Genomic DNA, 19,580 nt, shown 5'->3' with positions numbered 1-19,580 from the left:
CCATTTTTCTTAATACTGTAGTGGTGTCTGAAACCCAGTTGGCCCTTCACAAGGCAGCCCCAGAACTGGTCCCGAGGGGCACGGTCAGCAGAGCACAACCTTTTGAATATTCAGATATGTTATGAAGAATAAACATGCCTCTGACATGTAGCATAAAGACTCATGTCAGCTCTATTCAGGACATTTATCTGCAATGTTCCACAACGCTGTGCAACCCCAGGTACTACTAAACCAGCCTCATCCAAAGACTAACGTGTAAGCTAAATCCATGTCAACTTATCCCAACGTCTGAAGATCAATAAAGTTATGGGATTTGACTACTCCTGGAAGAGCCATTCATTTAGTGTGTAAATGGAGAATATATCATTGTGTAAGATCAAGTGTTCTATTCCCTCATCCCAAGATCTCTTTGGATGTCAAGTTAAGTAAAACAGTCCATAATGCCATTGTGTTGCACAGTAAAAAAGTTTAACTTTAGAATTAAATATCATATTTGTAAAACAATGAGAACAAAAAACAATAAAACGATTAAGATTTATTGTGGTAATCTTCCTTTTTACAGACTATATACACAAGTTAGTTACCACATGGTCCGTTTTCAGACGGACATGTGGTGTGAGATTCCTCTTGTTTCATCGCACTGTACTGGTGACAGCTGATACAAAAATCATTCATTTTCTATGCTAAAGTATGCATACTCTCATTGAGTTTATATTTCATCAATCTAGTTATATTCCTTAACATTGTAATTAACTGACTTAACAGTGTCTGTTTAAACACTCTTTAACATTAATAAACCCGAGTAAAGATAGAAAACAATTCCCACAAAACATAGAAAAGCTGAACATCTTATTCTTTGAAGAGTTGACCCCAAATGAAATGGTATTTACTTCACACAAAGTGGAAAATTCATTAGTTTTACACCTTATACAACAGTATTGACTTGGAATCAACTTAACAACTCTTCCTCAAAACTACCAGCAGTACAGAAGAGTAAAGGATCTATGAGGGGTGATACGGGGGAGAGAGAAGGGTTAAAAATCTCACTGTAGACAGTGAGTGAAACTATACATGGGTTGTCTGAAGTAGCCAGTCCCCTCTCCCTTCTAAGGCTCACAGATGATTGTCTCGACCACAAACTTGTTCTCAAAGTGACGGATCGTCCTGCAGTTCAGGGCTTCACGTTTTTCCCTGCCTGCAAGGTACAGATGGAGGATATCAAAAATGTGCATGTAGGCCTATACAAACATCTTCTATAGCACCTGATCATTGGCCAGAGTATAATGCGGTGTGTTCAGGTCCACCAAGGAATTTCACAAAATGGTTAATACATGACAATTCAGTGTAAATCTTAAAAAGTGTGCGTGGAGTACTAACCCGGTACGGTGTGCGCGCGTGTCAGCGGCACCAACCCGGTACGGTGTGCGCGCAAGGCAGCGGCACCAACCCGGTACGGTGTGTGTGTGTCAGCAGTACTAACCCAGTATGGTCTCTCTGCGTTCCAGCTTGTAGGTGTCTCTGCCCTTGCAGAGGCTGTAGATGAAGTATCCCAGCTGGTCAACGTTCTCCAGACGCTCAGTTACCATCATCTGCTCGTGGACCAGGTAGGACTGGGGAAGGTAGGTACCAGCCTAGGTTGCAAATCACACACTTAATTAACATTATTTCCTTCAACATTTGATTGATTTGATAATTGAAATACATAAACAGCTTCAGTCATGTGTGTGTGTGTGTGTGTTACAGATACCTTGATGTTGATGAGCAGCTCCAGCAAGTCTTTGGGAGGCATGACGATGGAGGTGTTGAGGGGGATAACGTAGCACTTGTTCAGGCTCAGGTCCAGGTAGGCTGTCAGCCTCTGAGGAGGAGGAAAGGAATTAGATCCAACACTACAAAAACACCCAGAAGTACTTTACATTCAGACCTCAGAACACATGATTACATTCAACAACTTCAATTCAGCACGTGTTTCATTTAATTTTGTTTCTAAAAATAGGAGTTTGACGACTAATACCCTGGTGGAATGGCTTTCCTCTGAGCCGTAAATGAATGGTAACAGCTAGATATACAACATGTGACATCAGTTTACATAAAATTATTTATTTAACTAGGATAAGAACAAATTCTTATTTTCAATGACGGCCTAAGTGAGTTAAACACTTTGTTCAGGGGCAGAATGACAGCAACCTTTTAGTTACTGGCCCAACGGTCTAACCACTAGGCTCCCTGCAGCCCCAAAAAATGTACAGATTTTGTTGTGAATATTCTAAAATCCACATGCACATTTTCCCATCAGAGATGCATTTCATCAAATTGACTTATTGCGGATAAAAGGCCATGCTTGATGACTTAGTCCACATAAAAATACCTTTTGCGGTTAAATTCCAATGTACCAAATAAAAACAAGTTAAATGAGTTTACATCGAATTTTCAACTCTGATGGTTCTCACACAACACCTAGGGATAGGGGGCAGCATTTTCACTTTTGGATGAATGGCGTTCCCAGAGTGAACTGCCTCCTACTCTGTCCCAGATGCTAATATATGCATATTATTAGTAGTATTGGTATAGAAAACACTGACGTTTCTAAAACTGTTTGATTGATGTTTGTGATTATAACATAACTTATATGACAGGCAAAAACCTGAGAAAAGTCCAACCAGGAAGTGGGAAATCTGAGGTTTGTAGTTTTTCAAAGCTTGGCCTACCGAATAGTGTCTATGGAGTCAAGTTGCACTTCCACTAGATGTCAAGCGCCTCTAGAAACTTGTTTCAGGCTTCTGCTATAAAGGAGGGGGGAATGGGAGCTGAATGAGTCATGGTCTGGCAGAGTGTCTCAGGCTCATGACGCGCTCTCCCGACAGAGTTAGCTCTCGTTCCAGTGCTTTTCTTCAGACATAGGAATTCTCCGGTTGGAACCTTATTGATAATTTGTTAAAAACATCCTAAAGATTGATTCCATACATCGTTTGACTTGTTTCTACGACCTGTAACGGAACTTTTTGAGTTTGTCTGGACAAAGTGCTCGCGCCTCATGAAGATGGATTACTGGGCTGAACACGCTAAGAACAAGTGGCTATTTGGACATAAATGACGGACTTTATGGAACAAATCAGTAATTTGTCAAACTGGGATTCCTGGGAGTGCCTTCTGATGATCATGAAAGGTAAGTGAATATTTATAGTATTATTTCTAACTTCTGTTGACTCCAACATGGCACATATTTCTTTGGCTGGATTGGGCTTTGAGCGCCATTCTCAGATTATGTTTTTTCCGTAAAGACAAAACATACATGTATTGTGTAAAATGATGTCCTATGAGTGTCATCTGAGGAAGATGATCAAAGGTTAGTGATTCATTTGATCTATATTTCTGCTTTTTGTGACGCCTCTCTTTGGCTGGAAAAATGGCTGTTTTTTTTTACTTGGCGGTGACCTAACAATCATATGTTGTGCTTTCGCTGTAAAGCATTTTTGAAATCGGACACGATGGGTAGATTAACAAGAAGTTTCTTTCATTTGCTCTATTGGACTTGTTAATATGTGAAAGTTATATATTTCTAAAAAAATATTTTGGAATTTCATGTGCTGCCTTTTCAGCGGAATGTTGTCGAGGGGTTCTGCTAGCGGAACGCCTGCCCTAGGAAGGTTAAATAGCGAGTATGCCCACTCTGGTATTGCCACATGCACTCTAACTAACAGATACATATGGGAGTATAGCCTACATAAGATTATGGACGAAAGAGAAAGATTATTTTGATTTGTCAAACGACTGCCAAGTATTGTTCATCATGTCACCAGAATAAGACCATTGATATTTATTGGAAAGGAGCACCATGCTCATTATTGTGCAAGAACACCACTTTGAAGTTCATGAAAACTTATTTCATCTGTAGCCTAATAAACTGCATGCTTCCCCAAAAAGTCATAGGGGGAGGTGCAGGTCATCGCGTGACTCCAAGTTTACTTCGATATGACGGTTATCAATATTTCCAACGACATTTCTTGCATAATTCTCACATAACACAAAGAGCTCATTTAGTATTTAGTGTTGTCGGCATTTGGAAAGTTTACCGACACATGTTCTGTTTAGGCCTGTCGTGACTTTTTATCCGACGTGCACTTTACTTGTATAAAAAAGGTGGTGTGTGTGTGTAGCAGTGTTCTCCTCTCACGCTTTTGAAGTCATGGACGATGTCGGCCGGGTCGCTGTCGGAGAACTCGGGCACGGGCACGTTGATTAGCTCCACCTCCTCTAGCACACGGATGCTCTCCTGGATGTGTCTTAGAGCAGAGGGCAGGGCCACCTCGTCCTGAACCATGTAGTCCCGCTCACGGTAGTCCACCCCGCAGAAATACACCGGGTCCTCCTGAGGAAGACGGAGTGAGACAACGACAGTGATGACTTCTCTCACCCCGACTCTCTCTACCTTACCAACAATGTAGTTAGCTAGCACACTCTGGGTTGGTTTCACCGAAATCTCCCCCAATTAGGGGGTTCATTCAGAGTGATTCTTAGTCCAAGACTAGGCTTAATCTGTGTCTGGGAAATCAGACAACAGCGGGTGCAAATGTGTCCTCTAGCCAAGGAAAGGAAGCTTTAACTATACTGAACAAAAATATAAAACATTGGTCCCATACAATGAGCTGAAATAAACAATCCCAAAAATGTTCCAGACACACAAAAAGCTTATTTCTCTCAAATTGTGTACAAATTTGTTTATATCCCTGTTAGCGTTTCTCTTTTGTCAAAATATTCCATCCACGACAGGTGTGGCATATCCAGAAGCTGATTAATCAGCATTATCATTACAGTGTTGGGGACAATGAAAGGCCACTCTAAAATGTACCGTTCTGTCACAACACAATGCCACCGATGTCTCAAGTTGAATGAGTGTGCAATTGGCATGTTGACTGCAAGAATGTCCACCACAGCTATTACCAAAGAATTGAATGTTAATTTCTCTACTACAAGCCACCTCCAATGTCACTTTAGAGAATTTGGCAGTACGTCTAACTGCCATGACAATCGCAGACCACGTGAAACCACATCAGCCCAGGACCTCCACATCTGGCTTCTTCACCTGCGTGATCGTCTGAGATCAGCCACCCAGACAGTTGATGAAACTGAGGAGTATTTCTGTCTGTAATAAAGCCCCTTTTGTGGGGGAAAACAAGTTGATTGACTGGCCCACCCATGGCTGTGCCCCTGAAATCCACAGATTAGGGCCCAATGAATTTATTTCAATTTACCAATTCCTTGTATAAACTGTAACTCAGTAAAATTGTTGAAATTCTTGTGTTAAAATGTTTGTTCACTATATAGTTGAGCCTATGGCATAATAGGGGTCTAATCAACAGTCCATCTCACCTGCTGTATGTAGGACTTGTAGAGGTAGGCCCCCCCCACCACCACACCGGACAGCATGAGAGCCAGACCCAGGCACATGCACCAGCACCACACCTTGGACTGCCGACGCACCCGCATGCCATCCTCCAGGTCCTGAGAGAGAAGAAAGAGCTAAAACGTTACATGCACATTTGATCATTTCAAATACATTACACCAGGCAACAGATACAGTGCATAGGCCTATATTAACAATTGCAGTGGATACATACACAAAAAAAGCCTGAAGACTCTTTCCCCCCCCCCATTGCAGTCCTCTATAACATACAAAGTAAGGCCTAAATACAGATGGTCAGCCTCTCACAATACCAGCATGTCTGCCTGTATGTTTCATTACATAATTGAGCCATATTGTTAATATTGGTTCATCAACCTATCAGCCCAGATGAATCATTAAGGAAACTGACCTCTATAAATCCTCTTTGTTCAAATTAAATCGCTCCAACACAACCAAGCCAAACAGTGCGATTCAAATAAGAGTGCTGCTTAGTCACAATACAGCTGTGGTGTGTTCTGTTGACATCAGTTTGGAGTATGGTAGCAGTGAGAGATGCTTATGTAACGTACAATTCAAACACAGCCAATCTTCCCCCCCCAACCCCCCCTCTCTTCTCTGTGACCTTTCACCTCATTTCCATCATGCCTTCTCTACCTCAAGATATTCTTTCTAACCATTATTCATTTACTGCATTATCTTTAAGCCCTCTCCATCATCATATGTTATTTTGCTCCCTCACTTTAATATTATGGAGTCTAGAGACACATGTTGTAATTTGGTGGCAGGCCCTTTTCCTGAACTGTTGGTTGTTTATGCAGAGTTGGGGTGTGGTTCATATTGAAACAAAAGAGTGGAAGTCAACAACTCTGGAGATCAGTTTTTTTCTTCGTTTTCCTCATCTGATCTGAGATTCTCATGTTCGTACTTTAGTGGAAGAACACGGTTCCCCCCTTCATTAGTCCACTGTCGATAGTCCCAATGAGAGACGTGCTTGAGGTAAACCAAGGTGTATATTTTCATGATTTCAAAATTTACAACAGATACAGGGGCGATTGGATGATGGCCATGCTTGTCTCACTCTAATCATTTCAGGTTAACTTATTAACATGGCTAAAGGTCAGGAATAAGGAGGTGGCTCATGGCTGGTCTCTGTGGACCATGCTGTGTCTGGTCTAGAGGTCGACCGATTAATCGGAATGGCCGATTAATTAGGGCTGATTTCAAGTTTTCATAACAATCGGAAATCGGTATTTTTGGGTGCCGATTTCCAATTATTTAAAACAAATACATTTATAAAAAATGTATACCTTTTATTTAACTAGGCAAGTCAGTTAAAGAACACATTCTTATTTTCAATGACTGCCTACTGCCTTTTTCAGGGGCAGAACGACAGATTTTCACCTTGTCAGCTCAGGGGTTCCAATCTTGCAACCGCACAGTTAACTAGTCCAACGCTCTAACCATTGCACTCCACGAGTAGCCTGCCTGTTACATGAATGCAGTAGAAGCCAAGATAAATTGCGAGCTAGCATTAAACTTATCTTATAAAAAAACAATCATAAAAACTACTTTTAACTACTAATCCAGTTTAGCAGGCAATATTAACCAGGTGAAATTGTGTCATTTCTCTTGCGTTCATTGCACGCAGAGTCAGGGTATATGCAACAGTTTGGGCTGCCTGCCTAATTGTGAACTAACTTGCCAGAATTGTACGTAATTATGACATACATTGAAGGTTATGCAATGTAACAACAATATTTAGACTTAGGGATGCCACCCGTAAGATAAAATACCGAACGGTTCCGTATTTCACTGAAATAAACGTTTTGTTATCGAAATGATAGTTTCCCGATTCAATCATATTAATGACCAAAGGCTCGTATTTCTGTGTGTTATGTTATAATTAAGTCTGATTTGATAGAGCAGTCTGCAGCAGGCCCGTAATCATTCATTCAAACAGCACATTCGTGCATTTTGCCAGCAGCTCTTCGCAAGCACCGCGCTGTTTATGACTTCAAGCTTATCAGCCTAATGGCTGGTGTAACCAATGTGAAATGGCTAGCTAATTAGCTTGTTGTGCGCTAATACTGTTTCAAACATCACTCGCTTTTAGATTTGGAATAGTTATTCCCCTTGCACTGCAAGGGCCGCGGCTTTTGTGGAGCGATGGATAACGATGCTTCGAGTGTGGCTGTTGTCGATGTGTTCCTGGTTCGAGCCCAGGTAAGGGTGAGGACGGAAGCTATACTGTTACACTGGCAATACTATAGTGCATATAAGAACATCCAATAGTCAAAGGTATATGAAATACAAATGGTAGAGAGAGAAATAGGCCTATAAATACTATATTAACTACAACCTAAAACCTCTTACCTTGGAATATTGAAGTCTCATGTTAAAAGGAACCACCAGCTTTCATATGTTGTCATGTTCTGAGCAAGGAATTTAAACGTTAGCTTTTTTTTTTTTTTTTTTTTTACATGGCACATATTACTTTCTCCGACACTGTTTTTGCATTATTTAAACCAAATTGAACTTGTTTCATTATTTATTTTAGGCCAAATTGATTTATTAAGTTAAAAGTGTTAATTCAGTATTGTTGTAATTGTCATTATTACAAATATTTTTTTTTTTTATATATACATTATTATTTTTTAAAATCGGCTTTTTAGTCCTCCAATAATCGGTATGTGTTAAAATCATAATCGGTCGACCTCTCGTCTGGTCACATCACAGACCTTCACTACCTCTGACGCCTTATCCAGGACATCACCTGTTTAAATCACCTGTCTGACTGTCCAAACTGCTCTCCTACTTGTGAAACAGACATGATTTCCAGGTCTTTCTATACAGTGGCATTTTCTCCCCAGGTCTGTCCCTGGCTGCTGCATTCCTCTACTCACTCAGATTCTCTATAGTGAATGAATTCTCTATAGACTTACAATCTCACCTGTACTCTATTTCCAATGCATTTGGAAAGTAGTCAGACCAGTTCCTATTTCCACATTTTGTTAGGTTACAGCCTGATTCTAAAATAGATTAAGTTGTCCCCCCCCCCCCCAATCTACACACAATATACCATAATGACAAAGCAGTGATTACAGACTTAACTTCTTGGGTATGGCGCTACAAGCTTGGCACACATGTATTTGGGAAATTCTGACTTTTCTCTGCAGATCCTCTCAAGCTCTGTCAGGTTGAATGGGGAACGTAGCTGCACAGATATTTTTAGGTCTCTCTAGAGATGTTCAATCAGGTTCAAGTCCAGGCTCTGGCTGGGTCACTCAAGGACATTCAGAGGCTTGTCCTGAAGCCCCTCCTGCATTGTCTTGGCTGTGTGCTTAGTGTTGTTGTCCTGTTGGAAGGTTAACCTGCTCCAGACTGGTGAGAAGGTTGTCATCATGACTAGTTTCCCAGTCTGTGCAGCTGAAAAACATCCCCACAGCATGGTGCTGCCACCACCATGCTTCACAGCAGGGATGGTATGGGCCAGGTGATGAGCACTGCCTAGATTCCTACAGATGTGACGCTTGGTATTCAGGCCAAAGAGTTCAATCTTGGCTTCATCAGACCAGAGAATCTTGTTTCTCTGGATCGGAGTCCTTTAGGCCAACTCTATCCGTGCTGTCATGTGCTTTTACTGAGGAGTGGCTTCAGTCTGGCCACTCACCCATAAAGGCCTGATTGGTGGAGTGCTGCAGAGATGGTTGTCCTTCTGGAAGGTTCTCCCATCTCCACAGGAACTCTGGACCTCTGTCAGACTGACCATTGGGTTCTTGGTCCCTCCCCTGACCAAGGCCCTTCTCCCCCGATTGCTCAGTTTGTCTGGGTAGCCAGCTCTAGGAACAGTATTGGTGGTTCCAAACTTCCAGAACGATGGAGAGTACTGTGGGGACCTTCAATGCTGCAGATACTTTTTGGTACCCTTCCCCAGATCTGTGCCTCGACACAATCCTGTCTCGGAGCTCTAGAGACAATTCCTTCGACCTCATGGCTTGGTTTTTGCGCCGACAAGCACTGTCAACTGTGGGACCTTATACAGACAGGTATGTGCCTTTCCAAATCATGTCCAACCAATTGAATTTACCACAAGTGGACTCCAATGAAGATGCAGAAACATCTCAAGGATGATCAATGGAAGCAGGATGTACCCGAGCTCAATTTCATGTCTCATAGCAAAGGGTCTGAATACTTATGTAAATAAAGTATTACTGCTTGTATTTTACCCACCTTTTCTCCACAATTTTGTGATATCCAATTGTGATCTTGTCTCATCTCCCCAATGGCCTCCGAAAGGTCAAGGCATGCATCCCTGAAACATGACCTACCAAACCACACCTCATAACCCAGAAGGCAGCTGCACCAAAGTGTCGGATTTAACACCACTCACCTGACAACCGAGGTCAGCCTGCAGGCGCCCGGGCCGCCACAAGGAGTCGCTAGAGTGCGATGAGACAAGTAAAGCCCCACTGGCCAAACCCTTCCCTAACCCAGACGATGCTGGGCCAATTGTGCGACGTCCTATGGAACTCCCGGTCACAGCTGGTTATGACACAGCCTGGGATCAAACCTGGGTCTGTACTGACACTTAAGCACTTCTATACAGTGCCTTAGTACACTGCACCCACTTATTTTTTTATGAATTTGCTCAAATTTCTACAATCCTTTTTTCACTTTGTCATTATGGGGTATTGTGTGTAGATTGAGGAGTATTTTTTTTTAATTGAATTTATTTTTTGAATAAGGCTGTAATGTATCAAAATGTGGAAAAAGTGAAGGGGTCTGAATACCTTTCGAATGCACTAACTTTATGGGCACTCAAACTGAATTTTTATTTAGCGTGTAACTGCGCACTTATTGGTCGCCCGGGCCCTATAACATATTACTACCTGCGCCAACCTTAGATTTATAGACATGAATCCAGGCTCTTGGGATGAGTTTGGACTCACAGGCTTCTAATTACGGATACAGCATCTACTAACTGACAGTGTTAGTATGCATGCTGTGTACAGACAGGTTATCAAAAGTTCTATCTTATTGCTTGGGGCGGCAGGGTAGCCTAGTGGTTAGAGCGTTGGACTAGTAACCGGAAGGTTGCGAGTTCAAACCCCGAGCTGACAAGGTACAAATCTGTCGTTCTGCCCTTGAACAGGCAGTTAACCCACTGTTCCCAGGCCGTCATTAAATAAAGGTGAAAATAAATAAAAAAAATATCAAGAGGAAAGACCTCACACCGACCTTCGACACTAATACACACAATCTAAGGTTGGCGCAGGTAGTAATACTTTGTGTATAGCGTCTATATAAACGCATCTACTTTTTACTCTTCAGAACCAACAACACACACAAACAGGAACAATTATTCGAATAAATAGGAAAGACGACCGGAGTGATCTTCACGCATTTCAGTTACAGGCCTACTAAATCAAGACCGAAACAGAAAGCTAGCACGGTTCTGCCCAGGCCAGGAACTGCGAACACCACTAAGCCTACCGAAAATAATTTGCTGAACAGACATTTTCCGACGTCGCTCGGGTTGAATTATCAAGAGTCTATACATGTTTCTAATCGACGTTACTTTGTTTCAGTTATGTTTCTACATTGTTTAAACTGATACAAAGTTGCGTCGAACATCCTTCGCAACAAATATTAACCACATTGGTTTAGCTCAACTCACCCTCTCCTCCGGAATAAGCGCTTCGGCATTGCATGCCTTCTTCAAATCCCTTTGTCCAAAGGACGAGTTAAATGTTACTTTCACCATTTTTAAAAAAAAATCTAAATGTTAGACCAAGCGACAATCACCTTCTGCAGAAGCGTCTTCGTGTGGCGTCTGATTACAATGACGTTGCTAAATACAAAACATCCCGAACGGGTCACATGAGTGATTGCAAGCCGTATTGGCTGCATTCAAGAAGCAACACGGTTTTAGAAACGTTCCTGAACGTTTTTTTCTCCCCGCTGGGGGGCAGTATAATCTCAAAAATATATTTAGTGGCAGAGAGGCATTTATCATATGGAATAAAAATGGTTAATTAAATGGTGCACATGAGAGAAATTCAAGAGATCATAATCATGAATAATGTTAGTCAAGTGCGCGCCAGCTTGTGGTCTTAAAACCCTGCTTCGTTTAACCATTCCTATGGCAAAAAATGAATGACGAAATATTAAAGTTTTGGAATAAACGTTAAAAATAAGGTCTGCGGTTAATACAGGAGAGTTTACACGTTTCTTCTATGATATAATAGCATTCAGTTAACATTACTTTAGCGAATTATGAAGCCTTTGTGTTTTTTTTAATTTTTTACATAAATTCGTCATAACTCACAAAGTGATTAAGATTATTGTATAGGTTAAAACGTATAAAATGGCTAAACCCGTGTTTACCACACGTTATTTTCGGCGTTTATCCAAAAACGACATTAATTTTCTCCATAGGCTTTGTCGAACGAACCATGGCGGATTATAGTGCCTACAAAAAGACGCCATTACTATTTCTGTCTATGCAGGTGTCTCGTCTCAGGTGCCTGTCCAGTGCAGACCTTCAACACTGGGTTTTCACTTGACTTCGTATTCTTTTCCTGTTCTCCTCAAATAGGCTTGCCTAAACTATTTGATTTAGTATATATTTTTTGCTTTCTAAAACATTAACCATGTCTTTTTCAGACGAGTCAAAACTTTGAATTGTTGTCTGCTTAAGAGAAGCCAGCTGGATGAAAACGATGCGTGAGGTATCAATGTATGCCTGTTGAATAGGCACACTTGGAGAGGAGGGTAGGCCTATGTTTTTCCGTCACCGTTGGTTACTGTGAGTGACGGGGTAAAGATGTCTGTGATGGAAAACATAAGGAAAGAAAGAGGACAATTGATTATATCGATTCGCCGTCTTACCAGGATAAACTACAACTGTACAAGCTGAGGGTAGTCGTTATTTATCAACTAAACGCATGATCGTGTATGGAGTATGGCAGGTGTTCACATATGACAGCAAATTATAGTGACTAGTTAGTTGATCATTCTCTTGTGAAATAAAACGGAGGTCTAATCGGGAACTTCTGATTGTCAAGAGTTCCCATCCCTCTTCAACACTATGGACTTCGTCGACTACAGAAGCGAGTTAAGGATGTCAGCCAGAGAAGTCAAAGCCTTCCTAGACGCGGACAGTTTCACGGGTGTCGGGGACGGGATTCAGGGTGATGTTGAATATAGATTTGTGGATGTCCTGCTATTTGGTGGGGCGCCTTGGGGGTTCACTCTGAGAGGGGGTCTGGAACACCGAGAACCACTGCTCATAACCAAGGTATCTATCTATCTATCTATCTATCTATCTATCTATCTATCTATCTATCTATCTATCTATCTATCTATCTATCTATCTATCTATCTATGATGATTAGGATGAAGAACGATAAATACAGAGAACCCTTATTGACTTAACTTTAGCCACACTAGTTAACAACCGATGTGCAAATAAACAACAATAACAAGTACCACAGATCAATCATGCAAATAAAAATAATTTTAAATGTAATTATTTCTCCACAGTCATGGATTGGTTTCACCTTTCCTGTTTCCCCTGATATGAAAATAAGGCTGTGTGGCGATTAAACACTGGAACATCACTGTAGTTTCCTGATTGGTTAACTGTGTGTGTTTTCCATCCAACACTCCCATGTTTTTTCAGTCCAGAAGTTGTTGGGGCTGTCCCCACACCTTTATGCATTTGATATGTTGCATATTTTCACTTCTGCCCTGTGTGTGTGTGTGTGTGTGTGTGGGGGGGGGGGGGGGGGTGGTTGTCTGTCTTCCATGCTCATCACAGCAGTACCAGGAACCATTTAGGAATGCAGAAGTGAAGATAATGTGTGTTTGGCAGTGGCTGACCAGGATTGGCTCAGTCAATGCTGCTCTCCAACAGAATGAGGAAACAGTTTGTTTCCATCCATTTCCATTTCTATTCTCCATTCTGTTTCCATTCCCCTCTCCTGTACTCCTGTGTGTGTAGAGAATAAGTGATGGAATGTGCAACAAGTCTGCTCCAACTGTTCTCAAGTTGCTTATGGTTCAATTTTTTTTTAAATCAGAGCTCTCAGGTTGCCACAGTATAATTCTTCCAGTGCAGGATGGACACAATGGACTCTGATCTGAACCATGGTCACTGACCACCAACTCTTACAAGGATTGGGTTTACACTATATTGCTTGTGTTCTCCAGCTCTTCATCACTTTCAGAAGCTACACAAAATAACAATCCATCCTGTTAATATTAGATTGATATAATCTACAAAAGCATACATCCCGTATAACTTTGTGACTTGCTCCATTTGCTTGTCAGTAGTAGGCTAGTCCCCCTATGAACGTTGAGACTGGGCTGGAGAGAGGGGATTTGGAAGGGTGGATATGATAGAACCATTTTTAATGAAGTTGACTCAATGCCAGCATGGCAGGGTTGAAGAGAGGGTCCTGTCAACACAGTCTGTGGATGGAATGTGATATTCTTCTAAACTGATGAACTATGGAAAGTGAACTGTTATTAAAATATACTTCACTAATGAGACATTAAGTCTGTAACATGTTCTTTTATCCACATAACTATCAGACAGCATCCTTGACTGGGCCCCTTTTCCCCTGCCAACACTATCTGTGTGCAATTGTTTTCTTATACTCTTCACTTGAGAAATGTTAACAGTCCCAAAATCTAAATTTGCCCCAGTAAGTTATAGCTGTTTTATTAATGATGTATAAACTACTTATTAACACCTTTAATTAAACATTCCTGTTGCGTGATTCAGGTGGAGGAGGGCAGCAAGGCGGCGACCGTCAGCCTGCAGGTGGGAGATGAGATCGTCAACATCAACACAGTTCCCATCAGTGGATCCAGACAGGAGGCCATCTGTCTGGTCAAAAGCTCCCACAAGACCCTCGCCCTGGTCGTCAGAAGGTGGGCTATGAGCTGCAACTAAATTGCCCTTACACCCAGGCACAATACATTTCTATTGAATTGAATATGACAGACATTGAATAAGAATACAGGATGTCTCAATGGGTACTATCGTAGAGTGATTGTTGCGTATCATCTCTCCCATTGTGCTGAGAAGAAGTGCCCTGTGTTTAAAATGGTATACATTAAACTTACGGATGGATCTACATTAATATATTGTTTTATCCAAAACTGGCACACAATACCAAATGCAGCACAAGAGTTGGGCATATCAGGAAGACTGTTTTTTTTTGTCCAAATTACTTTCACTCTGGACTCAAGTGTCTGCAAAGTGTCAAACAAGCTAACCTTAACCCACAAAGACACTATCTTGGAAACGAGGAGTCCTGTGTAATGTAGTCGGTGCATTCAGAAAGGGAATTTCAGATCCAGCTGGAGGTGTATCAGTTCACCCACTTTGACCTGCTGGGATGAAACGTAAAGCAACGAGGCTGCAGTTGTAATTGGTGCTACAGTCACACATTGCCCTTTGTTGAGGATTGTTAACAGGTGGGAATATTTTATTTACAGTACCAGTCAAAAGTTTAGACACACCTACTCATTCCATGGGTTTCCTTTTTTTAAGCTATTTTCTACATTGTAGAATAATAGTGAAGACATCTCATCTATGAAATGACACATATGGAATCATTTAGTAACCTAAAAAGTGTTAAACAAATCAATATATTTTAGATTCTTCAAAGTAGCCACCCTTTGCCTTGATGACAGCTTGGCACACTCTTGGCATTCTCTCAACCAGCTTCACCTGGAATGTTTTTCCAACCGTCTTGAAGGAGTTCCTTGTTGGCTGCTTTTCCTTCACTCTGTGGTCCAACTCATTCCAAACCATCTCAATTGGGTTGAGATCAGGTGATTGTGGAGGCCAGGTCATCTGATGCAGCACTCCATAATTATCCTAATTAGTCAAATAGCCCGTACTCAGCCTGGAGGTGTGTTTTGGGTCATTGTCCTATTGAAAAACAAACGATAGTCCCACTAAGCCCAAACCAACTTTTGACTAGTACTGTATTTGTGAAGACAATGTTTATGGCCTCAGGGACTGTATATTGGTGCAACTCTAACCACTGACATGCAGAGACAGGACTGTCATTATACTAGACACATGTCATTTATAGAATATTGCTTGGTCATAAAGTACAGTGTACCTTAGCATTCCACTCTTCCAGCTCAAACTAACTGATCGTTACTAAACCACAAAGGGCAGGGCCACAGCTTGTTATGGTTACATTAGGACTAGGTACGAACTTCATTTTTCTTTTCTTTTTTTACACTCTTTCATCCGTGATATTTACTAGGCTTAGTAAAGAAGTGTGAAGGTACATTCTTTTTACAGATATCTATGATATCTACCCAACAGGGAAGGGATGCAGTACATGCCTTTTAAATTATGTGAGCAAACTAACCTCTTCACACAACAGTGAGAGAAAGCCAATGTAGAGAACATTGAAGACCGCCCTATAGGGGAAGGAATGCTCTGAACTTCGTGGCGTGTTCATAAAACACATTCTCACACATTCTCTGGTAGGTGTGAAAGTGTCAATGCCAGCAAATATCTCCTTCGTTCATTTACGACTAGACTGCTCAATAGCGAATGGGAGACTTAGAGCACGGGGTGGAATGTGATGTGTGTAATCTCATTGTGGCTCAGTTGGTAGAGCTTGGCACTTGCAACGCCAGGGTTGTGGGCTCGATTCCCATGGGGGACAAGTACACACAAAATACGAAAATGTATGCCCTCACTACTTACTGTAAGTCGCTCTGGATAAGAACATCTGCTAAATGACTTAAGTGTCAAATGTATCGTCTGATCTCCAAACGCTGTTAAACAACCACCGATGGGTGACATGTGAAGAAGGAAAAGCAGATACACGGTTTAAAGCTGTGGGAGGATGGGTGGAGGTGTCTTGGCCTGTGAGTGTGTACATCTAGTAGTGTTGTCGCCAGAATGTTGACTTCCATACCAGGCTTAGTATCACAATACTCGATACTAGACACATCGATACTAGTGGTGTGCCGACCTGGCCATACTCATATTCCTAATCGTATCTGTAAATTGACAGTTAATCGGCAAAAACAGAAGTGTTTTAATATGCCTAGGTATTTTGACATCTACTTATCTCCCTGGACGTTTATAGACCAATCAAGTGTGTCTGTTTCCTCAACTTGCAACAGGCAGAAAAGTTTGCTGTCACTCAGTCAGAGATTGCGCATTGGCGGTTTATCTTTTTTCTCTACCCACGCCCGCTTGTTAGATATTATGCACATTGATAGCTTGCTGGCTAGCAAACGTCCTCGACCATCTGATTCATCATAGTAGCAGGCAAACAGGAGGCAGCAGCAATCTAACCAGACCAGATCAGACCAGAACATGCGAGGAGAAGTGATCAGATGAAATTATGAAGTGGAGCGAGTGAATGGAGAAATACAGATTCACTCTATCCAATCAGAGCAACAGGATCAAAGTACGAATATGATTTTTCAACAGCAATACGGATTATTGGAGGACCAAAAAAAAGCAGATACCGATTAATCAGCCGATTAAAAAAATAAAAATAATAATAATAAAAAAAAAAAAAAAAAAAAATATATATATATATATATATATATATATATATATATATATAAATAAATACTTTTTAAAAAATAAATAAATAATAAAATAAATTAATTAATGAATTTTCATTTGAATATTTGTAATAATGACAATTACAACAATACTGAATGAACACTTATTTTAACTTAATATAGTACATCAATAAAATCAATTTAGCCTCAAATAAATAATGAAACATGTTCAATTTGGTTTAAATAATGCAAAAACAAAGTTTTGGAGAAGAAAGTAAAAGTGCAGTATGTGCCATGTAAAAAAGCTAACGTTTAAAGTCCTTGCTCAGAACATGAGAACGTATGAAAGCTGGTGGTTCCTTTTAACATGAGTCTTCAATATTCCCAGGTAAGAAGTTTTAGGTTGTAGTTATTATGGGAATTATAGGACTATTTCCATTTGTATTTCATATACCTTTGACTACTGGATGTTCTTATAGGCACTTTAGTATTGCCAGTGTAACAGTATAGCTTCCGTCCCTCTCCTCACACCTACCTGAGCTCGAACCAGGAACACATCGACAACAGCCACCCTCAAAGCATCGTCACTCATCACTCCACAAAAGCCGTGGCCCTTGCAGAGCAAGGGGAACAACTACTCCAAGTCTCAGAGTGAGTGAAGTCACAGATTGAAACGCTATTAGCGCGCACCCCACTAACTAGCTAGCCATTTCACATCGGTTACACCAGCCTAATCTCGGGAGTTGATAGGCTTGAAGTCATAAACAGCTCAATGCTTGAAGCATTGTGAAGAGCTGCTGGCAAACGCACGAAAGTGCTGTTTGAATGAATGCTTACGAGCCTGCTGCTGCCTACCATCGCTCAGTGAGACTGCTCTATCATAGACTTAATTATAACATAATAATACACAGAAATACGAGCCTTTGGTCATTAATATGGTCGAATCCGGAAACTATCATTTCGAAAATAAAACGTTTATTCTTTCGATGAAAAACAGAACCGTTCCGTATTTTATCTAAATTAATTATCTAATTTTATCTAAGTCTAAATATTGCAGGTACTTTGGACAACCTTCAATGTTATGTCATAATTATGTACAATTCTGGCAAATTAATAACGGTCGTTGTTAGGAATAAATGGACTTCACACAGTTCGCAACAAGCCAGGCAGCCCAAACTGCTGCATATACCCTGACTGCTTGCACGGAACGCAAGAGAAGTGACACAATTTCTCTAATTATAAGAAATTCATGTTAGCAGGCAATATTAACTAAATATGCAGGTTTAAAAATATATACCTGTGTATTGATTTTAAGAAAGGCATTGATGTTTATGGTTAGGTTTGGTGCAACGACCGTGCTAAATCATCACCCATTTGGCGAAGTAGGCTGTGATTCGATGAGAAATGAACAGACACCGCATCGATTATATGCAACCTAGGACACACTAGATAACTACACATGGTTGATATTAATAGTTTAACTCGTGATTATGTGAAGATTGATTGTTTTTTATAAGTTTAATGCTAGCTAGCAACTTACCTTGGCTTCTTGCTGCCCTCGCGTAACAGGTAGTCAGCCTGCCACGCAGGCTCCTCATGGAGTGCAATGTAAGGCAGGTGGTTAGAGCGTTGGACTAGTACCTTGCATTTAATTGAAAGATGAGTGCTGCCACCCAAATATATATATATATATTTAGATCACGGATAATAACAAAAAATACTGGGATCATAATTGTATCAGGAACATTTCCCATATCTGTTACGATACTCATTTTTTCCGACTACTCGGCACAACCCTACTCTATACTATCATGATACTCTATACCAGAACAATTCCAAAACAATACCACTTTTTATTTTATTTTAAACAAGCTATTTTAGCCAAAGATACAGAATGGCACTTGATGTATGTCCATTTTTCAGAGACGGCACTTGATGTATGTCCATTTTTCAGAGACGGCCATGTATGCATTAATTAATAAATGATACAATAATTACAATCAATTTGACTTTGTCTGACAACATAACTTATTTGAATGGTAAATCTCTTGATAAACTGGGAAAATCCAGATTTAGCTTGTTATGGCTGATTTCATCGGGCTACAGATGACAATCTGTTTCCCTTCCATTTATTGTGCTGTTGAACAACATTTGCATCGAAGTGACTTATTTTATTAAAGTGCTCTTTAAAAGTCTCTTTAACCAGTAATGACGTCATTCATTAGGCAAGAGTGGGGGCGGCCATCAGAGCCCTATTCTCTCTCTCACACACACATGCCACAAACATTATGTTTTGGTGGCAATCTGCTTTGAAATCGGCATATTTTGCATTATGGTTCCTCAAACAAAGTACCAGAGAGCAGTGAATTGACGTTAGCTTCAGCTGTAAGCTAGAAAGTGTAGTTATCCGTCAAAGCTGTGAGCTACTGGTTTCTTCTTGCATTGTAAAGTGTTGTAGCCTGTATGGAGATTGTGAATCAGTAATTAACCGTTTCAACATGCCGTGTCACATTATTTAAGTGTGTTAACTTCTATGCACCATGAGTGGGGAGCTAACATGAGCTAACAGCCCAGACTCCCAGTGCAGGCTATAGAGCAGACACGTTGGGCT

At 40.9% G+C, this 19,580-nt stretch overlaps 2 protein-coding genes across 5 annotated transcripts in view; one reads left to right on the top strand and one right to left on the bottom strand.

Annotated features, from left to right (window-relative positions):
* Window positions 1-522: 522 nt before the first annotated feature.
* On the bottom strand, window positions 523-11,282 carry LOC135542549 (integral membrane protein 2B-like). The gene is made up of 6 exons (XM_064969609.1): window positions 11,082-11,282; window positions 5,371-5,502; window positions 4,175-4,369; window positions 1,748-1,858; window positions 1,481-1,631; window positions 523-1,195 (listed from the first exon to the last, which is right to left on the bottom strand). The coding sequence occupies exons 1-6, from the start codon at window positions 11,166-11,168 to the stop codon at window positions 1,107-1,109; spliced, it is 765 nt and encodes a 254-aa protein (XP_064825681.1). The 5' UTR covers window positions 11,169-11,282; the 3' UTR covers window positions 523-1,106.
* Window positions 11,283-11,955: 673 nt separating this feature from the next.
* The window catches only part of LOC135542545 (protein Shroom2-like), a 28,339-nt gene continuing 20,714 nt past the window's right edge, over window positions 11,956-19,580 (top strand). For all 4 annotated transcript variants that reach the window (XM_064969583.1, XM_064969584.1, XM_064969581.1 and 1 more), the window contains exons 1-2: window positions 11,956-12,704; window positions 14,196-14,344. In XM_064969583.1, coding sequence (XP_064825655.1) covers window positions 12,495-12,704; window positions 14,196-14,344 — 359 coding nt within the window. In that variant the 5' untranslated portion in view covers window positions 11,956-12,494. The remainder of the gene's footprint in view (window positions 12,705-14,195; window positions 14,345-19,580) is intronic.

The sequence above is a fragment of the Oncorhynchus masou genome, chromosome 6, assembly GCF_036934945.1.
Source record: "Oncorhynchus masou masou isolate Uvic2021 chromosome 6, UVic_Omas_1.1, whole genome shotgun sequence".
NCBI lineage: Eukaryota > Metazoa > Chordata > Actinopteri > Salmoniformes > Salmonidae > Oncorhynchus > Oncorhynchus masou.
This window is presented reverse-complemented; position numbering and strand designations above follow the sequence as displayed.